Source organism: Trichechus manatus, unplaced genomic scaffold (genome assembly GCF_000243295.1).
Source record: "Trichechus manatus latirostris isolate Lorelei unplaced genomic scaffold, TriManLat1.0 scaffold00164, whole genome shotgun sequence".
Taxonomy (NCBI): Eukaryota; Metazoa; Chordata; class Mammalia; order Sirenia; family Trichechidae; genus Trichechus; species Trichechus manatus.
In genome coordinates, this window is record NW_004444100.1 from 5859953 (window position 1) to 5872076 (window position 12124).

A 12124-nucleotide genomic window follows, 5' to 3' on the forward strand; every position below is an offset into this window, starting at 1 on the left:
AAATAGATAGTTGGTGTTAGCTGTGTGAGGATTTGGTTTTAAATCTCTAAATTAGGTAATTAAACTATAGATAGGTAAACTATTTGTATGAGGTTGGCAGATTGTTTGTATTCCTTGCTATTGTAATTAGAGGTATACAGTCTATTTGGGAAACCCTGGTGGCGTAGTGGCTAAGTGCTACCGCTGCTAACCAAAAGGTCGGCAGTTCAAATCCACCAGGTGTTCCTTGGAAACTCTATGGCGCAGTTCTACTCTGTCCTGTAGGGTCACTATGGATCAGAATCAACTTGATAGCAATGGGTTTTTAGTCTACTTGACACAATACAGCAAGCCATTATATTTCTGTGTTCTATTTTCGTGAGAACTATCAGAGGCATGGAGTGCTACTTTAAAAGAATGCTGTTGTAGAAATATAAAGAATTAAATCATGCTCTTTCCTCTCATCGCAAAGACACACTGAAAATAGCAACAACAACAAATACTTATGTCACATTTACTATATGTGAGCCACTCCTACGGGCTTGATACATTTTAACCCAGTTAGTCTTTATCACAACCTTCTGAGATAGTCCCTGGTATTTTCTCATTTTTCAGATGAGGAAACCTAGGCATTTAGTCATTAAGTAATGTGCTCAGATCACAAAGCAGGAATTAGTGGATCTGGAATTCAAATTCAGACTGTCTGGCTTCAGGAAAAATAGAATAGGTATTTTTGTTAATTTCTTACTGATATTAAAAGTAATACATGTTACTTTTAGAAAATTTGGAAACTTAAAAAATAGGAAAAAACGTGTTGTAACTCATAATTTCATCACTCAGAAGATATATTTGAGTATTTCAAATGTGTTTTCATGATGGATGTTTTATAAATTAATTAGGCAGCAGACAAAGTGACTCAGAGTTGTACTGGAATATTTTGTTATTTACTGTATTTATATTTCAATTAATTATGGTAGATACCTTTCAGTTTCCTTTTGCTGCTGCTCTGTAATTTGTAAATCAATAAGTTTCTTAAAGCATTTACTTGATTACTTCTTTTCAGGACTTCATGCTTTTATGAAGAGTTCATTACTTCATTACCTACCTGGCACAGTGCTTCCATTGTAGAGGGAGAACCGGTGTTTTGTAACAAGAATTTCTGCCCTCAAGGAGATTGTGGTTTTGTTGAGGAGACAGTGCAATATTTATAGGAATAGAAAAATTACAGACTCACACAATATGGAATATAATTAAGCACCAACATTTTGTAGGGTACAAATACAAGTACCATGTTAGGTTAAGAATGGGAAATCATTGTACAGTGCTGTAGGCATTAAATGTATATAAAAAGAAGCCTTATTTTTACTTGAGTCTTGAAAAAGAGTTAGGAATTTAATGGGAGGTGGAGAATAAAGGAGAGAGAAGGTTGTTTTGAAAGTTGTATAGTAGGGTAAGTCCGTGGATTTCTCTTCATACCTTGGGCTTTATGTACCATGTTCATAGTCTTTTTTTTTTTTTAATAATAGATGAATTATGAGATAAATTGTCCTTTTGAAGATTAATGAATAAGGAAGCTAGCTTGAGTTATTTTTTATAGTCATAACAGGTATATCTATTTCTTTATGGTCATGATGACGATGATGATGATAATGATGGCCTGCTACTTGCAGGTAGGAAAGCTTTTGGATAATTTTTTCCCATGAGATATCGTATTGACTGTTAAACATTTACCTTCTTTGATTATATACTTTTCCCCTTGAATTAGTGGCTGTATTTGTTGTTTTTAATTTGAGATAATAATTATATAATACTACCCTGTATTACTATCTTGATCATGCATCTCATTGTTGGGTTATTTGAGATTTTCTCAATGTGTTTTTTTTCCCTTAGTATGCCTTTTTTTTCTTTTTTTGCTTTTGCTTAGATATTAGATTGCATAAATATTGAATACTATGTATATGTTTTGTTGAGGACCTCAAGCAATATTGCTTTTAAAAATAAAAATTTCTGGGGGCTCTTAATATAGTCTAATCTAATTCTGTGTAATGTGAATTCATCCCCAAAATGCTTTCTTTCAACCAGAACTCCTCAAAGTATTTGAACTTACACTGGAGCTATTTAGTCTTGTGGTTTCTTAGGGGAAACTAACTTAAGGATCTCTCTGTGGGTTAACATTATTAGTGCCTTCCTAGGGAAAGTATCATAGGGAAATAGTTTGTTCAAATGACTGTCATTTCCCTCTCTTTTTAATCAGATAAATATAGTCTCTTCCTGTCTTATGAAGGTTTAATTTATTTCTGCAAAATCCTTCGTAGGGTGATTTTTCTCATGAACTAAAAAAAGCAGTTATTATTTACAATAGGAAATATTTTTATGGGTTTCTAACCCCCACTCCATTATGATAAAACAACAGTAAATCCTATTAAAATGGGTACAGTCGCTTCAATATTTAACAGTTATTGTAACACAATTTAACAAGGGATTTTTCCCTTCATTAATTACTCTATAAAATGGCCATTCAGCTGTTCTTGTTAAGACATTTTGTAGCTATTACATGCTATACATTTCCAAGACTACACTAAGAAACAAAACATGTATGGTACTCAATGTTTATGATATTTTACCACTAATTCAAAAAAAAAAAAAAGAACAGTAAAGATAAAAGAAAACAATGAAGGCAATGCATTTTAGTGGGAATGATGCGTGAGATCATTACTGCTGTAAACTAAGAAACCAGAAGTACACTGAGAGGAGAATTTAATGCAGCACAAATCAACTATAGAATTGAATTAACTAATTCAACAAGCATTTATTGAGTAGTTACCATGTACACTGTTCTCAGTAATGATCATAAATGGTCTCTTCCACTAGAAACCTAAAACCTAGTTGGAAAGAAATTTTTTTGTTATTTTGCTAGCTTGCCAATACTGTTTCATGTTCAATTTGATTACCACCCTCTTCCCTCATTCTTTAGTTTTAAGAGTTTCAGACTTTCACAACTTTGGATATATGCCCAAGCATATTTTCACTGATTCAGTCTGGGTCTTGTGAAAGATAGCTTTTCATCTTGAAAATAAATGCACTTTTTGAAAGTGCTTAACTTAATCAGGGCATATTTATAAGGAGGACTCCAAAGCATTTGTTTTACATATTCCAACAGAAGTATTTGGTTCTTACAGCTTAGCTGTTACGTTAGAAAATAACCGTTTCCAACATTATTAATTTAATAATTGCTTAAGTCTTGTGAAGTAAAAGAGCTGAACAGAAGACTTCAAAGGGCAGCTCAAGAAGACAAAGTAAAATATTATGATGACACATGTAAAGACCTGGAGATAGAAAACCAAAAGGGAAGAACACACTTTGCGTTTCTCAAGCTGAAAGAACTGATGGAAAAAAAACAAAAAAGCCTCAAGTTGCAGTACTGAAGGTTTCTATGGGGAAAATATTAAATGACGCAGGAAGCATTAAAAGAAGATGGAAGGGATACACAGAGGCACTATACCAGAAAGAATTGGTCGATGTTCAACAATTTCAGGAGATAACATATGGTCAGGAACCGCTGGTACTGAAGGAAGAAGTCCAAGCTGCACTGAAGTCACTGGCAAAAAACAAGGCTCTGGGAACTGATGGAATACCAATTGAGATGTTTCAACAAACGAATGCAGTGCTGAAAGTGCTCACCCATCTATGCCAAGAAATTTGGAAGACAGCTACCTGGCCAATTGACTAGAAGAGATCCATATTTATGCCTATTCCCAAGAAAGGTAATCCAACTGAATGCGAAGATTATTGAACAATATCATTAATATCACATGCAAACAAAATTTTGCTGAAGATCATTCAAAAGTTGATATACTGTAGCAGTATATAACAGGGAACTGCCAGAAATTCAAGCTGGATTTAGAACCGGGGATATCATTGCTGATGTCAGATGGATCCTGGCTGAAAGCAGAGAATACCAGAAAGATGTTTACCTGTGTTGTATTGACTTTCTAAGGGATTTAACTGTGTGGATCATAACAAATTGTAGATAACATCGCAGAGAATGGCAATTCCGGAACACTTAATTGTGCTCATGAGGAATCTGTACATGGAACAAGAGGCAGTCATTCAAACAGAACCAGGGGATACTGCATGGTTTAGTGCTAGGAAAGGTGTGCGTCAGGGTTGCATCCTTTCGCCATACCTATTCAATCTGTATGCTGAGCAAATAATCCGAGAAGCTGGACTATATGAAGAAGAAGGGGGCATCAGGATTGGAGGAAGACTCATTAACAACCTGCAATATGCAGATGACACAACCTTGCTTGCTGAAAGTGAAGAGGACCTGAAGCAGTTACTGGTGAAGATCAAAGACCACAGCCTTCAGTATGGATTACACCTCAACATAAAGAAAACAAAAATCCTCACAACTGGACCAGTAAGCAACATCATGATAAATGGAGAAAATATTGAGTTGTCAAGGATTTCATTTTACTTGGATCCACAATCAACATCCATGGAAGCAGCAGTCAGGAAATCAAAAGATGCATTTTATTGGGCAAATCTGCTGCAAAAGACCTCTTTAAAGTGTTGAAAAGCAAAGATGTCACCTTGGGGACTAATGTGCACCTGATCAAAGTCATGGTGTTTTCAATCTCCTCGTATGCATGCGTAAGCTGGGCAATGATTAAGCAAGACTGAACAAGAATTGACGCCTTTGAATTGTGGTGTTGGCAAAGAGTATTGAATATACCATGGACTGCCAGAAGAACGAAGAAATCTGTCTTGGAAGAAGTACAAACAGAATGCTCCTTAGAAACAAGGATGGCGAGACTACGTCTCACAAACTTTGGGCGTGTTATCAGGAAGGATCAGTCCCTGGAGAAGGACATCATGCTTGGTAAAGCAGAGCATCATCGAAAAAGAGGAGGACCCTCGACATGATGGATTGACACAGTGGTTGCAACAATGGGCTCAAGCATGACAACGAGGAGAGAAGGCAAACTTTTGCTCACTGGGTAAATCAAATAAACTATGATTTTATTTTTTTAATAATTAAAATTTTTTTTGTTGAGAATGTACACAGCAAAACATACACCAATTCAGCTGTTTCTTCACATGTATAATTCAGCACTATTGATTACATTCTCTGAGTTGTGTAGCCTTTCTCAAGCCCCTTTTCTGAGTTGTTCCTCCCTCATTAACATAAATTCATTGCCTCTTAAGGTTCCTGTTTAATCTTTCAAGTTTCTGTTGTCAATTTGATCCCATAAATGTAGATCTTAAAAGAACATAATGCTCAAGGCAGACATTCATTACTAGTTAAGCTAAAAAAATAAAATAGAAATGTTGGTGGATTGGGTTGTAGTTTTAATCAGGGTGTATTGTCAGTGAAGGAGCCCTGGTGGCGCAACCCTTAAGTGTTTGACTGCTACCTGAAAGGTTGGTGGGTTTGAACCCACCCACCCACTCTGCTGGAGAAAGACCTAGAGATCCGCTTCCATAAAGATTACAGCCAAGAAAACTCTATGGGGCAGTTCTACTCTGTCGCATGGGGTCGCTACGAGTTGAAAATCGACTTGATGGCACCTAACAACAATAATGGTAAGGAAGTGCCTGGCTGAAATGCTGAAAACCTGAAAAGAAATGAGAAAACCCTGAAGTAGGAGGGTTTCTGACTTGTTGAAGAAAAAGCGAGAAGACAAGTGTGCCTGGGGCAGACTATGTGAGACTGAGATTAGGGTCTGGAAGGTTAACTGTTTCCTGATGATGAACGGACCTTGTTTGGTCATTGAAAGGCCAACTTTCATTTTGAGCAGAGGAGTGATCTGGTGTGACTTAAGATTTTAAGAGATAACTTTGTCTGCCTCATGTAAAGTAGACTTTTGGGGAAGAGGGGAGGCAAGGGTAGAAGCTGAGAGGCCTTTGCAATAATCTGAGAAATAATGGAGTTTTGGACCAGGGTGGTAGAGGTATTCAGAAGTAAGTGATTCTGGATATATTTTGAAAGGAGAAGCAACATAGTTTGCTGTATTACAACACGTTTGAAGGCTTGATGCCAATTCCTCTGAACTGCAGTTTGCTGTATTTTGGATGGTGACTAGCTTGCAAAACTATGAGCTTTTCTTCTTTTTCCCTTGTAGCTTACATTTCTGTGCAGCTACGGAGAAAGGGAGCAATCTTTTTATGCTTCCTTCTTTCCTTTTTGGCTATTTGAAATTAACATAGCAAGATAAGTAATTTGTATTTTCAGTAATTTCCAAACAGAGCAGCTGCACTTAGAACAAAATAATGGTTGTAATAATCCTTTCTTGGAGTGAATTGTTCCTTCACTGGCTATTGGTCAGTCTGGAGTTAATTATAACCAAATAGCAATCCAAAGCCTCAGAGGACAGAAGGAACATTTCACTAAAGTTTAGACTGGGGATTATTGCTGACAGAGGCACTGCCAATCAGGCAATTTTAAAAGAAAGGTGACCATTCCCATAAACTTTAGAGCTAAAATAGCTTATATTGAGATCAGTAGGTTTTTCAAAATAGCTTCATTTCAAGAAACTGAACTGAGGGATAGTTATGTAAATTAGGGTTAAGCTTCTGAAAGTCAATTAAGGCAAAATGCTCTGTAAGAGAGAAATAGTCAAAATACATTATCTTTTTCCTTCTGCCTTTTTCCAGGTTATTATGATAGTGTTCTTTATCCAATTCAAAACTTCTCGGACCTGTTGCAAAGATGTGCAGTGATTACTTGTTGATTGATTATCATTCCTAAGGTTTAGGAACTTTGAATGGTTATCATAATCAGGACATTCCTTCACCTCTGGCATTTAGGTCTTCTGATATTAGATGATAATGGAACGTATTAAAGATCTTTGCTGTAAACCATGGAATATCTACTTGCTGTTCTGTAGAGTGAAAAGCAGATGTGCTATTGTTATTTGAGTGAGTTGTATTTACTTTGTTCACTCTTTTTTGTAATCTAGCAGGTGGATCCCCAGAAAACCATATAAAATTAAACCTGGATGGATATTGAGAGATTATTACAAGAAAAAAGAAACTTAGATATTTTTGTAGCTAATAAAAAATGATATAATCTTTTTTAGAATGAATTATTTTTTATAAAATCAGTTATTCTGAAAGTTTAAATTATGGCTTTATCCACCATGACATTGGATTATCTGGGATTGAGACTGAAGCTTTTTGTGGGATTTCAAATGAAAAATGTATTATTAGACCAATTTTTAGTCTGAAAACCTCTCATCACTGTCTTTAAGAATTTTGCTACTGCTGCTTATATATTTTGAAATGTAAAACAGACTGAAGTGTAAAACAAACCTTAGCTTGTATGGGAGGTTGCAATACACAAGCAGAGGGAATCCAAGATGGTAGTTGTAAATGAAGCCTCTAGGGCATTTCTAAAGCTTTTTAGAGTCTAATTTTGAAAAAGAGAGTGAGCGCCAAATGCCATTTTTCAGTTGGAGGAATTTTAGTGATTTATAGTTTAGATTTATACTTTATTGGCTTTATTTTTTTCCTTATGGGTTCTGCCTTCCTATGGGAAATAATTCATGACTGACCTAGAGTGTGACTTCAATAGTATAGAATAGGATGTTTTTTAGCATTTAAATTGTTTAGCCATTTATTCTATTTTACAGACTGAAAAATATTCACTAGGCTGTAAAATAATTGGTACGTTGATAATGTTTAGGATCATTTAGTTTCTTAAGTACGTTTAGATATACCCTGTCAATTTTTATTAATCTTAATAAAGCCAGCTGGTAAGTGGTATGAAACTTGATGAGCCCAACTTCTCTGGTGGACAAAGCCAACACTTCATAGCTGTAGCAGAGATTTGATTGTAATTTCTTATACTTACATATGGACTTGGGTTATTTTCAATACTATTTGCTTAGATTAGTGGTAATGCCAATGAGTACATGGCCAAAATACAGATTGTGAAAACCACTTGAATTTTTCAGGCCTCCTCTTCACAATTCCACTTTGCATGGCTTACTTTCATCATTTAAGAAATATGATTGATGTATCTTCTTAAATATCTGTTACGCTGCCATAACCCTCCCTCTCATCTGTAGTGAAAGAATTTTCATCAGGTAAAGAAGTCTCCATAATCAATATCACAGTGGTTAGACTTTCTCTGTAACAAGTCAGATAGGAGATAAATATTTTCAGATTTGTCAACCATGGCACATTTGAGTTGGTTACAACTACTCAACTTGGCAGTTGTAGCAAGAAAGCAGCCACAGACAATACATAAAAGAATGAGTGTGGCTGTGTTCCAATAAAATTTTATTTACAGAAACAGATGGCTAGCTGGATTTGGCCTGTGGGATGTAGTTTGCATTACTTGATAACCTCTTTCATTCAACCATATAAAATCTACAGTTTACTCAGACCAAGAGGCCCTAATTAGGGATTTATTTTTTTTGCATGTTTTTGTATATGCTTGAAAGTCAAACTGAACTGGCAAATTAAAAATAACTAGTGCACTTTGTTTTTATTAAGGGAACCTATTTTCTCATAAATATATATAATAGTATACACGTTAATGAGATTTACATGTATATTAAAAACAATAATTATATACTATATTATTTATGTATATGATGTATCAATTTACATATATATGTTAGAACATTTTAAAATTGTATCTTATATAGGTATGTATAAGTTTATTTATATATACCCTATTACACATTCATATTTGTATACTGCATATTCATATTCTATATTGCTTATTCATACGAAGACTTTTATGTTGATACCTTTGTATAATTTATTTAACATTCCCATCTAAAATGAATAACGTCTGGAAACTTCCTTGATTTTTCTGTCAGGATTAACAAACTCATTTTTCTTTGCAACTTTGAATAATGCTTTAAGTTAAGAAGAGAGGTAGTAGAGTTTAATTGTTGAGCCTGTAGACTTTTGAATCAAGCAACTGGACTTAAATCTCAGGTCTGACACTTATTACCTGTAAGACCTCTCTGAATTTCAGTTTTTTTCAGTCTGTAAATGTGAATGATAATATTGCCAACTTCATAGAGTTGTTGTGTTCTTTGTATAATGGAAGTAGTAATACGTGCCATTGTTGTTGTAGTTGCTGTTGAGTCGATTTCGATTCATGGCTACCCCATATGTGCAGAGTGGAACTGCTCCATAGGGTTTTCAAGGCTATAACTTTTTGGAACCAGGTCACTCACTAGGCCTGTCTCCCGAGGTACCGCTGGGTGGGTTCAAAGCACTAGCCTTTTGGCTAGTAGTCGAACATTTAAGCATTTGAGCCACCAAGGGACTCCACAGTATATGCTAGATATTTTTATTTTTACTGATACAGTGCTTCTCAAAATACTAACTTCACCAAGGCTTATGCCTGTGTCATTGATGTTCCTGCTTCAGAGCTTGGTCCACAGGAAGAAAGCCCCATGTTGCAATAGAGTTATCCCTGAGAAGTGCAGGGTGGTGTGAGGCAAGAGTGGGGAAGGGGTGTGCCTAACCTAACAGTTAATCTCAGGGAACACTTAACATTTTTCAGCATCTGTCGCATTTTTAAAACCTAGAAAATGCTAAAATTGAGGATCTGTTCCCATAGTGTCAGATTTTATACATCTGTTGTCAAACATATCAGTCATGTGAGATATGAGATAAAAAAAAAACCTACAAATAAATGATCACTGCAAAGAAAATGTGCTTATCCTCATTTTTGGATGGCTGTTGATTTATTTGGATTGATATAATGCTGTGTGGTGGTTGAATTCCTTTTTTTTTGTACTGAGCTTCGAGAGTGAATCTTTAAAGCTGAGCTCATATATAAAGCGTGTCACAAGTATGATAAAGATGTTACTACAAATTTCATGAAAATAGTAAAGTTTTCTATTAACTTTTTTTTTCCTTTAAATTATAGTAGAATCAAGGTTAATATAACAATGCATCTCTTGTGCATTTGTTTTCTGAAATGCTTGTTTGGAAGAGAATGAAAGGGTTGGAATTACAATCAGTAAATGTGCACGCCTTTCTCTTGCGAACACATTCAGTTATATGTTACTTCATTATATGCACTGAGGTTGTCAAAAGTTTAAGAAATAACTAGTTTAGACAATTAGTTGCACTTTGTGCTTAAAATTATACCCTCTGTCTTAAATCAAGTTTTTTGTCCCTCTCCACTAGATCATTTTTATACAAATACGCCTCAATAAACGCTATCTTAAAAAAAAAAAAGAAAAATCCCCTGACCTTGCTTACCACTATAGCTATGATTTTTTGTTTCTATTTATTGCAAAACTCGTCAGAGTTTTCTTTCTGTATATTCTTCATTCTGTACTATTGTCCTTAGGGCCCACTTTAATCAGGCTTTTAACCCCTTTTTCTCTACTGAATCACACTTAGAATGTCACCAAAGACTCTAAGGATGCTGTCTTACTCATCTAGTGCTGCTATAACAGAAATACCACAAGTGGATGGCTTTAACGAGGAGAAATGTATTTCTTCACAGGAAAGTAGGCTAAAAGTACAAATTCCAGGCATCAGCTCCAAGAGAAGCGTTTCTCTCTCTGTTGGTCTTCTCGTCAGTGTTCCCCTAGACTACGAGCTTCTCTGTGCAGGGACCCAAGGTCCAAAGGACATGCTCTGCTCCCAGCACTACTTTCTTGGTGGTATGAAGTCCCCCAATTCTCTGCTTACTTCCCTTACCTTTTATCTCTTGTAAGATAAAAGGTTGTGCAGGCCACACCCCAGGGAAACTCCCTTTACATTGGATCAGGGATGTGATCTTAGTAAGGGTATTATACAATCCCACCCTAATCCTCTTTAACATCAAATTACAATCACAAAATGGAGGACAACTGCATAATACGGGGAATCATGGCCCAGCCAAATTGATACAAACATTTTTTGGGGGACATAATTCAATCCATGACAGATGCCAAGTCTAACGGTCAGTTGAGACGCCTAATTTCAATTGGCCTTTCAATAGCGTTTAACAGAGTTAATCATTTATGCTTTCAAAACTCTCTTCTGAAATGCCACATTAGAGTCTTCCTACCTCACTGGCTATTGTTTTTATTGGACTCCTTTCCTGGGTCCTCCTTATTTTCTCAACGTCTGTGTGTTTGCTATTCCAAGAACAAAATCCTTGCTCTCTCCTTTTCTCTATTGTTATTAGTTACCACTGAGTTGACTCTGACTTATGGAGACCTTATGTATAACAGAATTAAACACTTGGGATTGCACCGTCTTCATTATTATTGTTATGTTTCAGTCCATTATTGTGGCTATTGTGTAGTGCTTTCCAACCTGGGTGGGGGGGTCATCTTCCAGCACTATATCAGACAGTATTCTGTTGTGACCTATAGGGTTTTCATTGGCTAACATTTGGAAGTAGATTGCCAAGCATTTCTTCCTAGTCTATCTTAGTCTGGAAGCTGTGCTGAAACCTGTCCACCATGGGTGACCCTACTGGTATGTGAAATACCAGTGGCACAGCGTCCAGCATCATAGCAACCCACAAGCCACCACAATACAACACAGTATGACACAGTATGACACCACTCTCATTTCCTCAGAAATTTTCATTGTGTTTCCTCAATCTGAAATGCTTTTTCATTAGAGATTTATTTTGTTAGTCTACTCAAATGCCACTTCCTATAAGAGGAAAGAGACAGATAGATCCCGACCAACCTTCACTAATCACCTATCAAAAATAACTACCTATTCGACCTATCTCCTTGTCCTATATTGTTTTTCTTTATAGCACCTATTACTATGTGCTGTAGAATTATATACTTTGTCATTTATATAATGCAGTGTCTACCCATTAAATTGTAAGCTTTATGAGGGCATGGATTTTTATTGTAATAACCATGTACAGTAGTCTCTGTTCTAGCAGTACCTGATGTATAATAGATGCTTAATAAATATGTATTGGATAAATGATTTATTGAAATACAGGTATCCCCGCTTTTTGAAGGTTCACTCTACGCCACTTCGCTTTTACAAAAGACCTACGTTAGTACCTGTTTTTGCTAATACTTTTACAAAAAAGGGTGAAAAGTGAAACCAGCGGTCAATGTTTGTTTTGCAGTGAGCCCTTAAAGAGGCAGCGTGCACCCTGAGCAGCGAGAATAGCGTCGCCAAACTTTTTCCCTGGGAA

At 35.9% G+C, this 12124-nt stretch overlaps 1 protein-coding gene across 1 annotated transcript in view; it reads left to right on the forward strand.

Annotated features, from left to right (window-relative positions):
- The window catches only part of TRHDE (thyrotropin releasing hormone degrading enzyme), a 433889-nt gene that overhangs the window by 139268 nt on the left and 282497 nt on the right, over positions 1-12124 (forward strand). Inside the window, exon 4 of the mRNA XM_004386459.2 lies at positions 6637-6698. Coding sequence (XP_004386516.2) covers positions 6637-6698 — 62 coding nt within the window. The remainder of the gene's footprint in view (positions 1-6636; positions 6699-12124) is intronic.